Raw genomic sequence first — 21,836 nt, 5'->3', positions numbered from 1 at the left:
TTAAGGAAACCAGGCATTCTGAAAGGCAGAAGTGATCCTTCCCCATTGGGCACTGCCTATATACAGGGATGTATGGGAATGACAGGTAAACCAATTTGTCCTTCATATGTATAATTTTACATATTATAATTATATGTATATAGTATATATTTCCCCTCTGGACTGTAGATTCCATGAAGGAAAGAGCATGTTATTCTTTAATCTTTGAATCTTTCCCACACCTTACACAGTGCTCTTTACACAGTAAGTCCTTAGAAAATGTGCTTTTAAAAAATTTCATTGGAAAATTCATATCAAATTGTACAATAAGTTGTTAGGAGAGTGTCTGATATGTCCGAGGTGCTTCATGAGTGCTTATTGCCTTGACTTAGTTAAAATATGAAGGCTCTTTTTCACTCTGTGGTGTGTGCTTTATTCGGCATTGGTTATATCTGAAGATAACTGACCTGGATAAGCCACCATTCTAGTTCAGTGTCCTGAGTCCTTGACAGGAGATCAGGGTAGGCCTTACCTCTAGACAGAATGATTAAACTAAATCTCAAGAAAGGTACGATTTGAGGGAGACCTTTAGTTCCAGGATACCCACTTAGATTGGAGAGCCAGGGTTCAGCTGGGCACGTGGCTGAAATTCTTCCCCTTAAAGTCAGTCATAGGATTTCAAACTTTGATTCACCCTTGAAAACCGTCTAGTCTCATCTTTCCGTTTCTGAGAAGGACACCTAAGTGACATCGTCTACAGAGAGCCGGGCTGGGCATCAAGAGGACTGGAGTTCGGCAAGTCATTGCCCTCTGACTCAGTTACTTCAGACTCATCATCTGTAAAGTCAGGCTAACAGCATTATGTCAGTGCCAGCTATCACTATTATTAAAAGTATGGAAAGTGAGTGGTAAAATGATTTGGCTTGGATTACGCAGGGAGTCTATGGCAGAGATAAGATCATAGAATGTTAGAGTTAGAGCTAGAAAAGGTCTTAGAGCCCACCTAGTCCAGCCCTCTCATCTTACAGATGAAGAAACTGAGGCTCAGGTCCCTGTATTGCTAGTGAGTATCAGAGGCAAGATTTGATCCCAGGTCTTCCCTCCTCCAAAGTTTCCCCCCCCCCCCCTTAAGGCTCTATCCCAGAAATCTTCTATTAAAGGTAGGTTTGCTAAAAGGGTGCATGTTTATTTGTTATATTGACTAAAAAGGGGACATCATTTTGAGATAAGTGGAATGGAAAGTCAATAGGGGATATAGAGCAGAGGGATGTTGAGTGCTGTCTCAGACTCAATCTTCTTGGTTTTCCAGAAACAGGCCAACCTGAGGAGGGAAATAATGAGGTTGGGGAACTTCTATTTTCATTTGTTGAAATAGCCTATTTCACATGAGAACATGTGTATACTCCAGTGTCATTTGGGTGCAAAGGATACTGTAATTTGCAGTGATTTTTTTATAGGATTATTTCTTACAGTGCCATAATTAACAGTACTTTGGCTACATATAAATTAGTTCTTTATTTAAAGATTTGGTTGATGGTCATTCTGGGAAATGTGTAGGCTTCCAGAGTTTATAAGAACCAATAGATAATAAGTAATTTCATGAAGAGGGGATAGATTTGAAGACTCCACTGCTCAGACTTTTCTTAAAGAAACAAAAGTTTCATTTTGCATGGTGCGTCTTTGCTACAGAAGAGTATTCAGGAAGTGAGAAATAGTTGAAAATGAATTGAGTGACAAAATTAAGCCCTGTGGAATGTAGCTGAAGGGCAAGGCCAAGTTCCTTAGCTGAGCATGTCCTAGTTTGCTTGAAATATAGTTGCCCATAACAGGCTCTTCTTTCCTCTCCAGGACAGTCTTACCAATATGGGACAGAAGTGACTAACTGTTACAACATGCCCTGAAATACCACTAGTTCAGCCCATATAAATTCTACATGTGGGGTGTGCTTAAAGAACGGCTCTCAGGCAGGTGGCATTTTATTGACGTTTTATTTTAATAACGTGATAGACTCAAGGTTATTTTCATATAGTTTATTAGGTTACTGTGTTGACAAGATTAAAAGACGTTTTATCTCCACCCCTTTCAGGAAAATATACATACATACATATAGGTGTATATGTGTCTGTGTGTGTGTGTGTGTGTGTGTGTGTGTGTGTGTGTGTATGAATGCTTGAAACTAAAATATTCTGATACTGTCTTCTCAAGTTCACAGGGCATATCCTTTCCCCTCAGATTTGGGATTCCCATGGTGCCACAAGAAACTATGATCACCAGAGAAGAAGTGAAAAAGACACAAACTAATTCTGGCTTTTGTGCTTGATCTCATAGAAGGTCATGGCATGGCTGGATGTAGTTGTTTAGAAAATCCCACTGCTAAAGAGGGAGGTGTTTGGGGTTCCTGTTCTTAAAAACAAAAGAACACATCCAGAGCGTCTCTGGGAATGCCCTGAAAGCCTTCTGAACCAAATGATGTCATGAATGTGTTTGGAAATGGTGCTCTCCTGGGAGCAGGTGAAGGACCTGGGAAAGTTTAGACTTAAGAAGAGAAAGCTGGGTTAGGGCAGAGTGTGAGAGTGTTAGAAAGACTGCAGTGACAGGGTTTGACTTGTTCTGCCCAGCTCCAGACCCCAGATCAGTTGGAGGAAATTTCAGAGAGGCAGATGTAGGCTTGATATAAGAGGGAAAATCCAAATGCTTAGAGCTGTGAGAAGGTGGAGCACCTTTGGGGAAGGGAGTGGCCCTTTGAGGCCTCCTCAGAGTCTTTAAGCAAAGGCTGAATGACCACTCCATAGTGAGAAGGGCTTCTGATTCTGGGTGAATCAGACTACATTTCTTCCTGAGGTCCTTTCCCACTCTCTTATGTTTCAATCTGTATTCAGATGCCATCAGTTCTTTCTCTGGAGATGGATTGCATTTTTCATGAGTCCTTCAGAGTTGTCCCTTCCCACTCTTGAGGTCCTGTGATTCTTATTTATTTAAGTGAAAGTCTGCCGCCAAGCCAAGGAATGAGATCTTCTAGAACTTTTATGTACGGCAGAGCCAGAATCTGGTTGACTGTGTTTCAAATGATAAGCTGACTAAGTTGGTGGTCCCAAATAGCTTACATTTGGCTAGGGAGTTGTGTTAGGCCAGTGGTTCTTAACCTGGGATCTATGGATTTATTTTCTAACTACTTTTGATAACTTTATTTCAATATAATTGGTTTCTTTTGTAATCCTGCGTATTTTATTTTATGCATTTAAAAACATTATGAGAAGGGCTTCACTAGGCTGCCAAAGGGGCCCATGACACAAAAAGGGTTAAGAACCACTCTAGCAGATAAATGTTAAGGCCCCTTCTAGCCCTAAATCCTTTCATCCCAGAATAATCAAATTATCTTATTAATTTACTTAATTGAGACCCATGTATCCAAAATCTAAACAGAGGCCTAGAGCGATCCATAGAAGCTATGCGAGCTGCAATTATGGAAACCAAACTAACAGGTCTTGAGGGGGGGGGAAATCTCATTTTCAAGGAAAAACCAGAGAGAGCATGGATATTAATCCAGATTCATCTACTTAACTTCTCCCCTAGCTCACACATGGAACAGTGAGGAGTTGACTCCACAGATTCATATTGTGGAGAGTAGGCAGGCAAGACCAGAGCAAAAGCTGGAATGGACATTCAACGAGCAATCAGTCAAAACCTGGATAAAGGGGAGAGTGAGCACTTTACTTGCTGATTAGAAATCAGCTCTGGGTAAGGGAGGTTTGGCCAAAAGATCAAATGTTCCATCTTAAATCCACATGTATTGCTCTGAAGTCCCTGGGCTTCCTTTTAGAAATTCCAACAATGTTAGCAGTGATTTTCAAATATCACCGTTTCAACTAACAATAACTGTTCTCTGCTTTTACCATTTGTTAAGTTTTTCTTTTTACATTGAATTTTAAAACACACTTTAGCATATTGAACTATCCATAAATGAATTAAAATTAAAATTTTAAATGTTTTGAGGCATCTGTGACCTGACAGATGTATAATGTGACATATTCAGTATATGCCCTTTTGACGAATTTTGTTTTGCTCTGCACTGGCTAATAGTTATTTTGAATTACAGTACTATAAATCTATTTTGGATTTCTGATAACTATGCAAACATTTACATGTGTATTTATTTTACTAAGCGGAGTATGGCCTCTTGTTCCTTCATACAATTTTGACATTGTGACTGGATCATAAGGGGAAAAAGAAAGAGATGAAAGGTGACTTTAGTCAGGCACAAACAGAAGTCCTTGGGAGCAGACGTGGAGCTAAGTCCTGGCCACTGGTGATTGATTATTTTTGAGGTTGTGCCATTTATATAGCTCCAACAGAGTTGTGTTCCAGTCAATATTGACTCAGGTCTGCTATACTGAATGTGTTCAGGACACATCTTTTGGTAATGCCAGAGTATGGCTCATTGTGACCCCAGTTGAAGTGACTTTTGGGGGCAGGCAATGAGGTTTAAGTGACTTGCCCAGGGTCACACAGCTAGTACGTAAAGTGTCTAAGGCTAGATTTGAACTCAGTTCCACCTGAATTCAGGGCCTGTACTTTATCCACTGTGCTACCTAGCTCCCCCTGAAGTGACTTTTTAAAATATCATATTTGTGGCATGTCCAGGTTTCATAATTCTGCAGAAGGAAAGGATGTTGGACACCATCATTACTCCATTGAACTGACACTTTGAAGGAAAGATCAATAGATGTTGGCTCTTGACTCTCTGCCAGCTTCAAAAAAGCCAACACAAGACATCCCGTCTCCCAGCTCTGGGCACAGTCACTGACTGTTCTCTCTGCCTGAAATGCTCCCCCTCTTTATCTCTGTCTCATGGTTTCCTCAGCTTCCTGCAGGCATCAGCTTAAATCCTGCCTTCCGTAGGAGGCCTTTCCTCATCACCCATCATTCCGGTGCCTTACCTCTCTGTCAGTTATTCCAGTCTAGTCTGTAGATAATGTGTTGGTACAGAGCTGTTGGCATGTTGTCTCCCCCATTAGACTGTAAGCTCCTTTAAGAGCACGGACCATCTTTTGTCTTCCATCGTTACCTCTTACACTTAGCACAGTGTCTGGCACATAGTAGGTGCTAAATAAATGTTTATTTACTCAGCTGAGTTCTCATATATTATTTGTTAGTCCCTCAGTGCTCTCACAATTCTGTCTATCACTTCCCACACAGATCTCCATTCTCTATACTTTGGTCCAATCTAGCTGCTTTTCCCATCTTCTTCATTCCTTTTAGTACCGTCCACCATTTCCATAAGGACTTTTGGACAAAATGCAGCCTTACAGGGTCTTTTACAGTAAAATGCCTACCATACATAAACCAACATCATTAGATTCTTTGGAAGTTATGTCAGAAATAAACATGTTCAATGACACTCTTGACAGTAGGATACCAGTGTTCATTGGATTCCCCCACCCCCCACCCCCAAATCTTTTCCATTTTCATTTGGAATCATTTCCATGCTTGGGATGATTTTTCTTAATTGGATATCTTGTTGAGCATTCTTTAAACTGGTTTTTGTCATCTATTGCTTCTCTTTGTTTTATGAGAAATCCTCCATCCTTCGTAATTTGATAGACAAATTTAGATTTTAAGCCAGTGTTGCTCTTGGCAGCTCTCTCTCTCCATTTGTCAGGCAAGTCTTGGTTCAGAAGTCAAGAGACCTATTTTACTACCAGCTCTGTCACCAAACTAGCCCTGTGACCTGGGACAAAGCAAGTAATTAACCTCCTTGGGCCTGTTTCCTCCAGAAAAGGGGGTTAAACTACAGCTCTATAAGGCTATTTGTTATGCATGAGCTTTATAGTGGGGCTTGAAGAGGCTGTGAATTTTATAAATATGTTTTAAAAGAAGTTATAACAAAAAAATTAATTTAAAAAAGAAGTGATAACAAAGTATGTTTCAAATATATAGAAATTCAAAATACGGGATGATTCATAGATAGAGGTTTTTCCCCTTTTAGCTATGCTGCAACACTTTTCCCCTGAAATTTTTTTCTATACTTGAGGCTTTTGCTTGGTAGGATTTTTTTACATGAACCAAGATTAGACCTTCATGGTCCTAAACCCAGTGCATACGCATGTCTTAAAGGCATTACCTGCCAATAAAAAGAAATTAGCTTTGGCTTATATATTTCCCAATCAGTTCACGTTTTTTCAGATGGTTCATTGTTGTCCTGTTTTCTTTAACGATGGGGGACTCTAATGAGTTTGCCATCTGAAACATCTGTTTCCTGTTAAATAATGCCATCATTCTTCTTGGGTTGCTAAACTCAGCCACTGTCCAACCGTATTATCATTTGAAAAATTCATTGTTCTTGAAATATTAATATAGATAACTTCATTAAATAACTTTGAGTTTTGAAAATTCAATTTGAAGGACTCATTTTGGGATGCAAATGTTATAAAACTATCTTTCCTCATTTTTTCGAATATATGCATTCTTTAAACAATACATTCTGTTCATTTTCTAGCTAGCACTGATATACCTTTAAGAGCTCTAAGTTATATTTCATTATATGAGTATTTGGGGTTACTTTATGCTCTAACTGTATGATTTCACATTCTTATCCTAAGTGAATCCAGCCTACGTGTCTTAAGAAGATTTGGCATACTTTTAAAAAAGAAATGCTTGTAAGAAATATACATAGTACAGCAAAACATTTCTACTTTGACCATTTCTGAAAATGTATATATAGGTATGTTTGTGTGCATATGGCTTAACTATATGTGTAGTTATAGATATCTTTAGCTATATAGGTATCTAATTAAAATGCTGGATTATATAGGTATGTATGTATATACATATACATACATACTAACTCTACATATACATACTAACCATCTCCTTCCAGAGAGGTGTTAGATGGGGGGGGGTGTGTGTGTCTCCAGTATTTGTCATTTTCCTCTTTGGTCATCTTTACCAATATGATCAATGTGCTTTAGTTCATATTTTTCTAATTATTAGTGATGTGGAGAATTTCTTCATATGGTTGTTGGTAACTTGGATTTCTTCCTTTCCTGGTTATGTTGTTAAACAATTTATTGGGGAATGGCTCTTGGTCTTACAAATTTGAATCAAATTTTTATCTTTCTTGGATATAAGACCTTTATCAGATAAGCTTGATGGAAAAAATTTTTTTTTCCCGTTACCCATTTCTCTTCTCATTTTAACTACACTAAAGTTGTTCATTGTACCTCCTGTGTTATCTTCTTTTATTACTTGTTTAGTTGTGATCTCTTCCTTAAACCATGAACCTTGAAGGTGATTTTTTTTTCTCTTTCAAATTTGATCATGATATGGCACCTTTTATATTTTTTTATCATCTTTTATATTTAATCCATCTGTCCATTAGTTTATCTTGGCATATGGTGTGAGATGTTGGTCTGTACCAAATTTTTGCTAAATTAAATGTATTTTTTTTGTGTTTTTTTTTTTTAGTGAGGCAATTGGGGTTAAGTGACTTGCCCAGGGTCACACAGCTAGTAAGTATTAAGTGTCTGAGGTTAGATTTGAACTCAGGTACTGCTGACTCCAGGGCCGGTGCTCTATCCACTACGCTATCTAGATGCCTCTAAATTAAATGTATTTTTAAAAGATTGTGGCAAAATAATATGTTTATAATTTTTCAAGTATCCTGTACAAGAGTGATTTTAAATATATTTTTGTCCCTTTGCATAAAAGTATTAATAATCTTAGGTTTTGAAATATAAAGTTGCTTATATAGCTATTGTAGTGTTCCTAATTCTGTGGGCGTGACTGAAGGCAAAGAGACTTTGTGCTTTACATTTGAGTAAAAAATATAAATCGTTTTTAGCCACCAACTTCATTGACTTGACTCTTGAAGTTGGTCAATTTGATAAAATTGTAATTTACTCTAAAGCTTTCCCAAAGCTAGTCTCTTGCCATATTTAAGCTTCCCTCCCCATTGGGGTTTTCTAAACACTTTCTGGAATGTTGCTGAAGACAAAGCAACCATCTTCCTGGTAAACAAATTCTTGGCCTAGACCTTCCAAAAGCCATACCTCCTTTCTATACTTCAGTAATCTCGAGGTTGAAAACAAGTCCCACCCCATAAATCCCACCTGTCCTCACCTCTCTCCCCCAAGAGCAAACACTAGCATGCATTTCTTTTAACATGGAATCTGGGGCAACAGTGATATTCTAATATTCTTTTTTCCTTGTGGTAGAAGGATATGCCAAAATTCATACTTTCAATCAGGTTTCAGCACTTTTTAGGCAAATAAGAAATCAACTTTTGGGTTCAGGCACCTGGTATGGTAACCTTATACTTAGTAAACACCCAAATCCATGTTAAACAAATAGTGGGTAAATTCCCTTTTTTGCTATTGATATAAAATTACTTCAGGCACTTAAAAAAACTGATTTTAATTCCTTTATTTTGCATTAAATTTTAGTTACTAGTTGAACAATAGATACTAAGTTTAAACAAAAACCACACACAACTTCATAAATATAAGATCATCAAAGTATGCCAAAGAAGCAGACAACAATGGACCACAAGTTCATGTTGAAATTAAGAATTCAAAGGCTTGTTCATAGATAGGTTATTCTGTTATCTGGAAGACTCTTCACTGGTACTTTTGCATATCTATTTTTTTAAGTGATTGTTTTTCCTAATAATGACCCAGAGGGCAGTGTTAGATCACAAATTGCCTTTTGAATTATCATAGAAAGATTTGTTTAATGTGTATTTCAGTCTCTTTAAAAAATGAATAATCTGGGGCAGCTAGGTGGTGCAATGGATAAAGTGCCGGCCCTGGATTCAGGAGGACCTGAGTTCAAATCTGGCCTCAGACACTTGACACTTACTAGCTGTGTGATCCTGAGCGAGTCCAATTGCCTCACCAAAAAAAAAAAAAGAAAAGGAAAGAAAGAAAGAATAATCTGATCATGCTGATCCAGTTCCATAATTTGCCTTATTTACTATTAAATCCTCAGTAGAAGCTTCTCCTGAATTCCCCCCTTTCTCCCCCAATCTGTTAGGACTCTTCTCCCCTCCTCCCCAATGAAATCACTCCGTATTTTGCAGGTAGTTTTGCTCATCTATGCTCAGAAGAGCCATGTGACATAATGGATAGAAAGGTGGCCTCCACCTGGTTTCATCTCCTGCCTCAAACACTGACTGGCTGTGTGACCTTGGATAAGTCCCATAAGTTCTCAGTGCCCTGCACAGCTCTCTACAACTATAGTTTGGCTAAGAAGGTGCCCACATGCAGTGGTAGAATTTTTACTCCTCTAGAAATTCCATGAGCTAATGAAATTCCAGGTTCAGTGGTCAGCAAGCATTTATTACTCTATACAAGATAATGTGCTACAGTGTTGGAATACAAGACAAAAAACTAAACTAGCTTACATTCTGTTCCAGCCCCACAGTTTGTACACAGGTGTGGCATTTTAACAAGAGTGCTCCTAGTTATCAAGTAAGAGGCAGGAGGGCGAGAGGTGAGGGAGGAGTGAGTACATTCCAGACCAAGGGGAAGGGGAGCCGGCCTGTGCAGGGCTCATTGAAAACGGTGCTGAGAAGTTTAATTAGAATGCATCATCCGTGGTCTGAATCTGGGGACCATCTGCCCCATGGCGCTGCCTTCTGTAGCTTCAGTAACTCAACCTCCCTGTGCCCCTCTACCCCAAAGCAGAACCACCAAGCGACTGTCAGTAGAGGTGAGGTAAGGTGAGGTGGGGCTCCAGTATGTAGTTATTACAACCTGTGAAACAAGACCTCCTTGGCCACAACTTATTTTGAGTAGGCTCTATGTGAGAGCACTCATATAGGAAAACATCCTAGAATGATGATGTCATATTCTAGAGGTGGTATGACTGTATGGACTCTTAAGGGACCTAGAGATTTACCATGACTGCTAATTACAAGCCTTCGATTTTATAGTCAGCTGAGAGAACCAGTGTGTTTTATGTTGCTTTAATGTGAATCTGCTACAAAAACAAGATTTCCATCACATTCAGGAGACCTTTCCCTTTGAACACGTCTATAAACATCTTTTATGTGTTTACTTTGTTTTTACTAGTAGCTTTAGTACTAAAGTACCTTTGGTGGCACGTTTTTTCACTTGTTTGTCATTCTTCTGGTTCTGATGTTTGGCAGCCGTGTTTATGATGAGGGGAAAAGTGAAATTACTCAATATGATTGTTACTACATTCACAGTATAAAGTGTAATCATTGCCCAACATAAAGTCTCGCTTAGGGAAGTAGGGAATGGGGACAAGGGCAAATTGTGCAAGAAAAGGATGGATTCCAGAACTCTGGAGTTCTTCACTTATTTGGGGAATTTATTGCTTATTCACTTATTTGGGGAATTTATTGCTTATTCACTTATTTGGGGAATTTATTTGGGGAAATAATAGATTTTACTATATGAATGCAATCTTCATTACAATCTTGAGTTTTGAAGGTCTGTTTTGAGGGGCTCAGAGTTCATTTGGGGGTGAAAATGTCAGGAAAATATTTTATGAATGTATACACATCCTTTAAATAATAAAGATTGTATACCCTGCTCATTTTCTAAGCAGTAGTTAAGAAAAAACCTGTAAGAAGTTCCTTCTTAGAACATTTTCTTATGTAAAGCATCTATATTTTTAAATACATGTTTATAATTTCTTATTTCAGTCGTAAATAGTCACTCCCTCTAAGATTGTGAGTTTTAAAGGTTAAAACCTTTTTTTATGATTGGCAGGCATGTTCTCTATGCAGGCCTTGTGAGAATTTTGGTTCAAAGGTTTTGCTATATGCAAATAATTACTTTAAAAAATCCATTTTAGTTAGTGACGGTCCTTCCCACTTCTTCATTAACTTGCCATCTCAGGAGTCCAAGCACATTTTGGAATTACTATCAAACTTCCATTTGTAAAAAATTGATAACAGCAATAATAATGATAATAAAACCACACTTGAAAAATCATTGACCTTGCTGAGACTATACATTTTCTGCACTATAGAAAGACCAAGATCTTTTTGCACTGCGAGTTGGACTTTTTTTCTCATCATAGAATGCTATCAAAAGCAAGAAAACTTCTGTCATGTCAAAAAGACACCTTGTTTTGAATGTCTTTTAGATAATTATAAAGTTGACTGGAACTTTAGGAATTTCATTCATTAAGAAGCTTCTCTCTCATTCCAGTGTGCACTGTTTCCATTTCTCTAGCACAGAGGGCCGGTGTATCATAATTACAGTTATGATAAATGTTGCGTAATACTTTAAGGATTAAGTGGTAGAGGCTCATTCTTTCATTTGACCCTCTTAACAACCCTGTGAGGCATATATAACAGGCCATATTGTTCCTACTTTATTGCTGCATGAGAAACCTGAGGGCTAAGGAGCTTAAATGACCCTGGACTCCATAAGTACCAAAGGGCTCTAGGACACACACCCAGAAGATGCAGAACTCCAGTCTGGGCCACTTTGTCCCTGAACAAGACTTCACTGGACAGCATCCCCAGCCAGTGGTCATCTAGCCTTGGCTAGAAGATGGCCTGGGCAGCTCAGTGCCTCCTGGAGCGCCACCTTTAACTTATCGATGAGCAATAATGAGCAAGTTTTTCCTTCCACCAAACCTCAATTTACCTCTTGTAACTTCTACCTTTTTTCCTGGTCTTGTCCTCTGGGACCAGGCAAAGTCCCTCTTCAGTGCCAGTCCTTCAGATTCTTAAAGAAAGCTATGAGGCCCAGCTGAAGTTTTGTCTTCTCTAGGTCCTTTCGGGGAATAAGAGCATTTCCTTGAGATCCCTCGTCATCCTGATTTCTTCCTCTGGACTCTCTCCATAGTATCCATGTCCATCCTAAAATGGGGCACCCAGAACAGAACCTCGTGCCCCATAGGTGGTAGGTGAAGGTAGGAGACAGCAGAGATGGGGCCTAGTGAGGCATCTTGGAATGCACCCTGAGACTGGACGAGCTCTTTTGGCTGCTACATCCCCATTGTGTCCCACAGAACCCCAAGATCTTTTCTGGACAGACTCTTGGGGAGCTGCCACACGTACCCCATTTTATGCTGTTTTTTAACCTAGGTGTAAGACGTCACTTGTCTGCCTATTGAATTCCACTTGCCTTGACTTTGTCTTATCTTTGCACCTGCTTTGGTCATTTTTTTAATCCATGGATTGGAAGCCTGCAGCTTGAGATCATCTCATTCTATCCAGTGCTTTCATTGCACAAAAAGAAGCCATTTAGAGAAATCATTTAGGACCCACTAAGTCTGTGTGACGGAGACGGTTTGGTTAAGTCACAGATGAGTGCCTGGGCCCTGTGCAAACAGAAGTTACAACCCATCCTTGAGACCGTTGGGGGCTGCCACAAGGCACGACGTGCTGGGCTTGGTGACACAGCCCTGCGCCTCACACTCCTCAACAGTAAAATGCTTATCTTGCAGGCTCTTGTGAGCACCAAATGAGAGCATATTTGTAAAGCATCCCGGTCAGTGTCTGGCACATAGTAGGACCCATATAAATGCTCATTCCCCTCCCACTTCCTTCTTGTAGAGACGGGCACACATCCTGCAGTCCTACCAAGATGTTTTCCTTCCTCCTCCTAATTCCCAAGGTCACTAAGTAGAGATCTGATTTTTTTCATCTGTCTTCTTGTATTAAAACCATAATTTTTACTATAGGTTCAATTCTTGCTTGGCTGCATGGTTAATTAACCGAAAGAATAAATTGAGTCAAGCCCTGATTATTATTTTGGGGGGGGGGACAATGAGGGTTAAGTGACTTGCCCAGGGTCACACAGCTAGTAAGGGTCAAGTGTCTGAGGTCGGATTTGAACTCAGGTCCTCCTGAATCCAGGGCAGGTGCTTTATCCACTGCACCACCTAGCTGCCCCCAGGCCCTGAGTATTTTTAGGAATATTCTCTTTGCTTCTGAGGTATGTGAATTTTGGGAAACTGTCACTGGACCACAGTAGAAAGCGTTGCTTCTCAGGGAACTAACAGTAACTTTTCACAGCTGTTTCTAGTCCCCCAAGCCACAACTGGCCACAGCTGGGATCCCAACCGACAGGTTTTCCTGCTGCAGCTAATTGGACCGCCTTTCTGACTCTCCTGAGCTGCTGATTGATGGATTTGAAGGCTCTGTGTCCAACCATTTCATATTTGTCCATAGACCTTCAGAGACTTCTCACTGATGGGGTACACAGCATAAGGATGTCTGACCTTCTGGCTTCTCTTATTAAACATGAGAGTAGAATAACATTTTTGCATTTTATTCCTGTATTTATCACTTTTTTATCCTCGAATTTAGTGCCACAAAATGTCTTACAGTGATTGTTCCCCATGGTAAGACAGAAGCTGCTCTCCAGATTGGGAGCGTGACTGTGGGTTCTGAACCCCATGTCCCAGTCCTGATTGTGCTCTGAGATGGGGCCTCGGAAAGTGTGGTCACCACAGAGTTAGGAAACCTAATTCTGGCTCTACCACAAATTAGCTCCGTGTTCTTGGACAAGTGTGCCCTGCCCTTGGGAGGGTGAGACTGGATGGTCTCTCGTTTCGGGCCCAGTTCTACAGTTCTGTTCTTTTTGCTCTGGACACTGTAGGAGCCCTGCCAGCCATTTGCTTTTGCTGTCTCCATCATTCTCCTCTCATCTGGCTGTGTCTCTGTCTCTATTTCTCTCTCTTCCTTCCTTCTTCTGGTCTTAATCTTTCATACTCCTTTCCCTTCCCTCCTGCAGACTGAATGTTGTTCCCCCGGGTGATGCTTGGCCTGTCTAGTAACAAGATCACTGACCCCGTGTCACAACCTTGAGTGATGTTCTGTAAACAGCATGACTCCTCGTTTCACATACCTTCGCAATGGAACAGTCTTCACAAATGTTGTAAGGATTCAGTGAGAAGGGCTGTTATTCCTGGCCAATCATTTACACTTTTTTTTTTCTGTTCATTCAGGGCTTGAAAAAACAGTGCAGAGGCATTATTACTAGAAAAACAGATTGCTTAAGAAGCAGAAAACCAGGAAAAATAAGGCTATCAGATGCTAGTAGAAATATTAGGTGGAACAAAAGTAGAATCATTTTAGTATATAGTTGGGGGCTCAGGGAAGATTAATTTTTTTTCTGACTTTTTTCCTTTCAAATGAAGACATCTAAAAGTAATGAAGAGAAGAGGAGGATTCTGGGAAGATGGTAGAATAAGACAGGAAAACTGTCCCCACAAGCAAGATAGAACATCACCTCAAAGTGAACTTTGAGTGGCAGAAATAATTAAAAGTCGGTGTAAAGAATTTGTCCTCCTAAGACAACTTGGGAGGACCTGAAGAAAGACCCTCCTGAGGCAGAGGTTTGGCCAGATTGAAGTGCGGACATGTCCAGCAGACTCTGCTTAATCCACAAACAACAAGCCTTGGGGGCAAGTGGCAATCTCAGTTTCAGGAACTTTTGCCTTACCCACAGAGCTGGGGTGGGGTCAGACAGCTGAGTGGGGGAGGATTGAAGGACACCATACTGTCATGGGATGCCAGGCCCACTTGTGCTGACCAGATTAGCCAAAAGTTGATTTTTAAAAAGTCTAGATATAACATTACAGTAAAGTATTGAGGAAAACTGCCGCAAAGTTCTAGAATGAGAGGGTAAAATAGAAATTAAAAAAAAAAATCCATTGATCACCACCTGAAAGAGATCCCAAGATGAAAACTGACAGGAACCTCATAGCCAAGTTTTGAAGCTCCCAGATTAAGGAAAAAATATTACAAACAACAAGGAAAAAACCCCAATTTAAATACTGTGGAGCTACAGTCAGGATAACACAAGATCTAGCAGGTTCTGCATTAAAAGACTTGGAACATTATATTTCAGAGAGCAAAAGAACTGGGTTTGCAGCCAAAAAGAACTTACCCAGCAAAGCTAAGTATAATCCTGAATGAAAAAATTGATATTTAATAAATTGAAAGACTTTCAAGTATTTGTGACAAAAAGATCAGAACTCAATGGAAAATTTGACATAAGATCCAGGAGAACCAGACCAGTAAACATTAAAGACCAATTATAAGAGACTCAATAAGGTCAAACTGTTTACTTTGTATATCTGTACTATTAAGAATGTTGGGGCAGCTAGGTGGTGCAGTGGATAGAGCACCGGCCCTGGAATCAGGAGGACCTGAGTTCAAATCCGGCCTCAGACACTTAACACTAGCTCTGTGACCCTGGGCAAGTCACTTAACCCCAATTGTCTCACCAAAAAAAAAAAAAAAAAAAAAAGCACTGCTGTTAAAAACCACTTTTTAAGAAGCAAACAGAACTTGAGCAGGATACAGTTTTCTTCATCCCCTTTACAGGCTCTCCCAGCCTTCCTCCCAGCCAGTAACCACAAGGGTTCTCCAGCATTTTGTCCTTGTCCCTCTTCTCTCTCTACTCTCCTCCCTCTTCAAGGCTTCACTGTCACCTGTATGCAGCCCTTCTCCAAATCTCCATCTCTACCCAACCTCTCCCCAAAGCTGCTGACCCTTGTTGGACAGCTCCACCTGGAAGGCCCATTGGAACCAAGAACTCGTTTCTTCTCCTAACCCCCATACTCCTCCACCATCGTCCTGGCTTATAACGTCGGAGCCCACTGACTCTTCCTGCCCTCATCCTTCACATGCAGCAGTCAACCATGTCCTTTTGTTTCTGCCTCTACAGAAACATCCCTCCCATTTCACCTCTTCTCTCGAGCCTTGTCCTAGCTAAGGCCTTCACTTCTCTCTTAGATGGTCTATGATCTGTAAGTCAGTCAACAAGCAGCTTTCAGGCACTGACTGTATGCCAGGCACTAGAGGTCGGCAGGGGGTGGGAGGGCCAGGAAAGGAGCTGGGGTTTCAGCTGAGTCTTGAAGCCCCGGAAGCTACAAGGCAAAGACTGTAGGAAGGGACTCCTAGGAAACGAGCCTGGAAGGTAGATTGCAAAGGTCCTTAAAAACTGGGAGGGAGCTTCTTATTTTATCTTAGAGCAGCAGAGAGCATGGGACCTTGTCATGGGGACGGGTGATGGGACACGGTCAGATACTTGCTTTAGAACTCTCACTTCCACAGCTGTGTAGAGGATGGATTACAGAGAAAGGAGACTGGAGAGAAGCAGGAAAAGTGAGTTTTAGAAGGAACTGTCATTTTTTTTTTTTTTAGGGCAATGAGGGTTAAGTGACTTGCCCGGGGTCACACAGCTAGTAAGTGTTAAGTGTCTGAGGCTGGATTTGAACTCAGGTCCTCCTGAATCCAGGGCCAGTGCTCTATCCACTGTGCCACCTAGCTGCCCCTGAGCTGTCATTTCTTACAGCTTTTAAGATGTGAATATAGACTCTAAGCCTCTTGGTCTGCATTTAAAGCTCTTCATGACTGGCCCCCTCCTCCCTTTGCTGTCTCCTGACACTTCACTGCTGTCTGATCCAGCTCCCCTGGCCCACCCGCTGTCCACCTTGCTGCTCTGTGCGTTTGCCAGACTGTCTCCCAGGCCGGGAAAGTTCTTCTGCCTCTTAAGGTTCCCTGACTGACTTTCTTTGAGTTTCAGATCAAGTTCTGCCTTCTGCAGGAGGCCCTCATATTCCCCATGCTCCCTTCCCCCCAGCTATTAGTGAATTCCTCTCCCACATTGCCTCCTGTCTCTCTGTGTAAAATAATTTCATTAGTATCAAGCCATCCGCGTGCTGTTTCAGTATTAGAATGTAAGCTCCTTGAGGGCAGGGACTGTTTTTACCTTTTTTTCTATGCCCAGTACTTCACATAGTGCCTGGCCCAGAGGAAAGCGCAATAAATGTTTTTGATTGTTTAATTCCACAGACAATTCTAGTAAAATTGGAGTAAAGGATATATTGCAATTTTTCTGGAAAGTCACTGTCTTATGCTCAGCACAATCTCTCTATACCAGATTAAACTTAATTTTTGGCAACTACGTCCAATGGAAGTTTGGAAAGAGCATTCTTGCACCAGAAGAATTTGTCTCTTTATAAATGGAATCCATGTGGTTTTATTTTTGTTTGGGGCATCTCTGAGCTATTGTGATTGCTGAGCTTCCTGTTCCTTCACTTATTATTTGTGCCCTGGGTTTTTACAACTTCATTTAAACAAACCACCTTAAATCATGGCTCTAAACAGATCAAAAAACCGTGATGCTATTTTGTAGCATCAGTCATAGTAAAACAGCTATGTTGTGCTTCAAAATATAAGACCTCCATTCAACCATTTGATTTCTCCATCAATAAAACATCGTAGAGTAACAGCTTACATCTGTTTGGGGGCATAAGATCTGGCCCTTTGAAGAAACAGGACTATTATGTAACATTGAAACCAGCATGGGGAGAGAACTATCCAACTTGTCTCTGGTCACTGAAAGTTAGACGACGGATTTGTTTTAGCTGTAGGACTCTGTTTGCTGGCAGAACATTTTTCACATATGCCTAACACATTTCCATTGTTGTCTCTTCATACTGCAAGCATGACCAAGCCTGGGATCCTATGCTGATGTGAATTAAATTTAGGGAACTGTTAGAGATCAGAAATTTCTCTTGGCTTCAGAAGAGGAATGTCTTTCATTCCAGGAATTAAAATGTTAAAGTCTTTGGGCCACCGGTTAATTTGTTTTTAGAGGAAAGTACAAAATTGGTGTGGAAATAAGATTACGTATAAGGACATTCAGTATGGTGCTTTGGCCTTACTTTATATCTCTGAATATAGGAAAACAAGATCAGAACACCAGAGCTCTGGGCTTCTTTGCAAGGACATAACCACTTTGGCCATATCCGAACTTCCCTTGTAGCGATAAGGTAGCTTGCAAAGAATTTCAGTGAGAGGTACTCTTCCTCACTATCTGTCCAAAATGGGAGCACACAGAAAGCTCCATCTTTGGAGACATTTTTATAATTGTCATAGTCTTCTATGTCGTGTTATCATTTCTATTTGTCACCTTGGGTCAGTTCATAGACGTCTTCCTATGCTCTTCTGTACTGCATCATACTCATTCCATAAAGCACAGTAATATCTGGTGCATGTACCGTGACTTGTTAAGCCATTCCACAATTGGTGGGCATCGACTTTGTTTCCACTTCTTTGCTACCACAAAAAGTGGTAGCTCTAAAAATGTTTATGTACAAGGAGCCTTTTTGTCTTCAATTTCCTTGGAGAATAGGCCTAGCAGTGAAATTTTTAGGTCAAGATGTATGGGTACTTTTGTCACTTTATTTGCATAATGCCAAATGGCTTTCCAGAATGGTTGAGTTCTTCAAATTTTCCATTAGTGTACCATCTTTCCATAGCCCTTCTAACATTGACTCTTCCCATGTTTGATCATCTTTGCCAATTTGTTGACTGAGAAAATTTTCATCTCAGTCTTATGGCAAAAGCTTATATCTCTGAATGATGTAAAGTAATGGGGTTCTAAGGAGCTTTAGGGGAAAATCTGTTTTTAAATGAGTAATGTTTTGTGTATCTTCTGTTGATCCCCTTAGAAAATGAAAATAATTTATTTTAAAATGTTCAGTATCGGTGTATTTTTCATTTGGCATTTCACACAAGGTCCTTTTGAGCTATGCAGATTCTCTGCATCCATTAGCTAGGATTAAAATTGGTGTGACAATTTCTTGGTGGTGGTGATCTCTCTTATTCATTCTCCCGAATAAATATTTGTTGGGGCTACAGAGGGCAGCTGCTGTAGACAATCTTACACAATCTTATTTCATTTGTCAATGGAATAGCTTTTTGTTACCCCCAATTGGAAAGGAAATGTGATCCCAGCTCTTTAGTTGCAAGGGCCTGATAACAAAGGAGTGTGTTTGACCTTTTTTATGGGACTCTGAGATGCCTCATGAGATGTAGCATATTGTTCCAGATGACAAATGTCCTCTGAGATTTCAGTTTGTCAGCTTAGTGTGAGGTAGGGGCATTGATTTCTTCTCATTCTGACTTCCTATCCGACTGAGACTGGTGACACACTTTCTGTGGCAGATGTCTGTCAAGCTCAGTTTTGTCTATCAGGCTAATCGAGAGATTCATATATTAGTCATTACTCACAGCAGAGTAAGGCAAATAACACCCAAGGCTTTGGGTTTGGAGAAAACATGAATATTAGAGTAACTCCCAAATGTTTTTAAGTAAAATGATTCATCCACCAAAAATGACTAGTATGCATTTATATGCATATTAGTGATTTCCAAAGTATTCCCAGTTCAGGGGTTTTTTTTGTAATTATGTAAAACATTACCATATTAGTCATTTTATGTACGTAAATTTGAATAAAAGAAAAAATGAAAGTGAAAAATGGCTTCTTTCAGTCTGTGTCCAATCTATCTCGGTTCTTTCTTTCGAGGTGGATAGTATGCTTCATCATTAGTGCTTTGGGATTGTCTTGGATCATTGTATTGCTGAGAATAGTTGTCATTCACAGTTCTTCCTCAAACAGTATTGCTGTCACTATGCACAACATTGTCCTGGTTCTGCTCACTTCATTATACATCACTTCATACAAGTCTTTCCAGGCCTTTCTGAAATCATCCTGTTTGTCATTTCTTATAGCACAATAATATCCCATCACAATCATATACCGCGGCTTATTTAGCCATTCCCCAATTGATGGGCATTCCTTTGATTTCCAATTCTTAGCCACCACAAAAAGAGCTGCTGTAAATACTTTTGTACAAATAGGTCTTTTTCTCTTTTTTGGGATGTCTGGGATATAAACCCAGCAGTGGTATTGCTGGATCAAAGGGTATACACAGTTCCATAGCCCTTTGGGCATGGTTCCAAATTGCTCTCCAGAATGGTTGGATCTGTTCACAGCACCACCAACGGTGGATTAGCATCCCAGCTTTCCCACATCCCCTCCAACATCCACTAGTTCAATTTACAATGGGGATTTTTCTTCATTAGGATCCTTTGAACAAATTATGTAGTTGAATTTAAGGTGGGGATTTATTGCCTATAAAGAAAAATCAGCTCTAGCGTTTACTTCTGTAGGAGACATTCTCTGGTCTTTCCAGCAGCTAGTGGCTGGCTGGCCCTCCAAAGAAACCTCCCATCTCTGATCTCTTTAGTATATATTGTATATGTGCTGATTTATGTACAGGTCATCTCTGTATGTGAGCTTCTTGAAGGCACATTCTCTTAAGGGAAGGGGGCAGTTCAGAAATTCATCCCCTCTGACTGAGGGTGAGTGGGACAGGCTGAATCCTCACATTTCAGATTTAAGGTTCAAAGACTTGTAATCTCTTCTGCAGCTTCATGTGAACTTTCTCTAGTGTAGCCCAACATAGGAATTGTTCGGTCATTTCAGCCATGTTGGACCCTTCATGACCCCCTTTGGGGTTTTCTTGGCAGAGATACTGGAATGATTTGCCATTTCCTTCTCCAGCTCATCTTACAGATAAGGAACTAAGGTAAACAGGGTCAAGAAGTGACTTGCCTGCTCTTTACGTGGTAGCAAGGAATTGGAGGTTGAGGGGGTGCCCATCAATTGGGGAATGGCTGGACAAGTTGTGGTATATGAATTCAATGGAATACTATTGTGCTGTAAGAAATGATGAGCAGGAAGAGTTCAGAGAAACCTGGAGGGTCTTACGTGAGCTGATGATGAGTGAGATGAGCAGAACCAGAAGAACACTGTACACAGTATCATCAACATTGAGTGTTGACCTACTGTGACGGACTATATTCTTCTCACCAATGCAATGGTACAGAAGAGTTCCAGGGAACTCATGATAGAAGAGGATCTCCAAATCCAAGAAAAAAAAAGAAAGAAAGAACTGTGGAGTATAGATGCTGATTGAACCATATTATTTCTTTTGTTTTGGATGCTGTTGGGTTTTTTTCTTTCTATTTTGAGGTTTTGCATCACTGCTCTGATTTTTTTCTCTTGTAACAGGATTAATGCAGAAATAGGATTAATGTTATTATGTGTATATATATGTGTGTGTATATATCTATATCTATATCTATATGTATAGAGATATATAGATATAACCTATATCAGATTACGTGCTGTCTAGGATAGGAGGGAGGGAGGGGTGGGAGGGAGAAAAATCTGAAATTGTAAAGCTCGTATAAACCAAAGTTGAGAACTATCTTTACATGTAATGGAAAAAATAAAATACCTTATACATTAAAAAAAAAAAAAAAAGAAGTGACTTGCCCAGGGTCAAACAGCTAGTAGGTGTCTGAGGTCAGATTTGAACTTAGGAAGATGAATCTTCTTGACTCCAGGCCTGGTGCTCTGTGCACTGTGGCACCACCTAGCTGCCACAACATAGGAATAAATATGTCTAAGTTGAATTTAATAGTGGCACTAAATTCCAAGCTACAAAAGGTACTGTTATTAGACCAACCCTCCCTGTCCGTCTCTCTTCTCTCTGCCCCCATGGAATTGGTACAAAGTTAGACAACCCCTTTCATTTCCCCTGCCTCAGGTTATCTATTTATGAAATGAGTTTAATGGAATTTGCTTGGCAGTGTGCATTAATGTTTGCTTACAAGTGATAATTCACAGTTTACTTGCTAAACCAGAATTCTTCTTAATTTATTCAGTCCATTAGTTCTGCCAGCCTAGTTTGTTTGTTTGATATATTTTTGTCTCTCCACAGATTCCTTTCTCTCTTGTGCAGTTTCCTCTATGGGAGTCCTTAAAAGTAAGTTGTTATAAGATACATCCATTCTTAAGTTATTTTATTGTTTTAAAAAGTAATTCTTCTTGTTATTAATGTATTGGATCCTTGTGGGAATCTCTCTTGAACTATTACAGACATCCCTGATTTTATTTAACTTCTGCATATGTGGCATGCTAAAAAGTTTCTATGCCAGACCATGAAGAGAGAGTCAGGTCATGATTAGTTGAAAATGTCTACCTAAGCATCATGTGTAC

The 21,836-nt window shown here is 40.1% G+C and overlaps 1 protein-coding gene across 1 annotated transcript in view; it reads left to right on the top strand.

Annotated features, from left to right (window-relative positions):
• Window positions 1-21,836, top strand: part of SLC25A26 (solute carrier family 25 member 26) — a 133,803-nt gene that overhangs the window by 79,805 nt on the left and 32,162 nt on the right. Inside the window, exon 6 of the mRNA XM_043986777.1 lies at window positions 21,559-21,603. Within this exon, the coding sequence (XP_043842712.1) occupies window positions 21,559-21,603 (45 nt within the window). The remainder of the gene's footprint in view (window positions 1-21,558; window positions 21,604-21,836) is intronic.

Source organism: Dromiciops gliroides, chromosome 1, assembly GCF_019393635.1.
Source record: "Dromiciops gliroides isolate mDroGli1 chromosome 1, mDroGli1.pri, whole genome shotgun sequence".
Lineage (NCBI taxonomy): Eukaryota > Metazoa > Chordata > Mammalia > Microbiotheria > Microbiotheriidae > Dromiciops > Dromiciops gliroides.
This window is presented reverse-complemented; position numbering and strand designations above follow the sequence as displayed.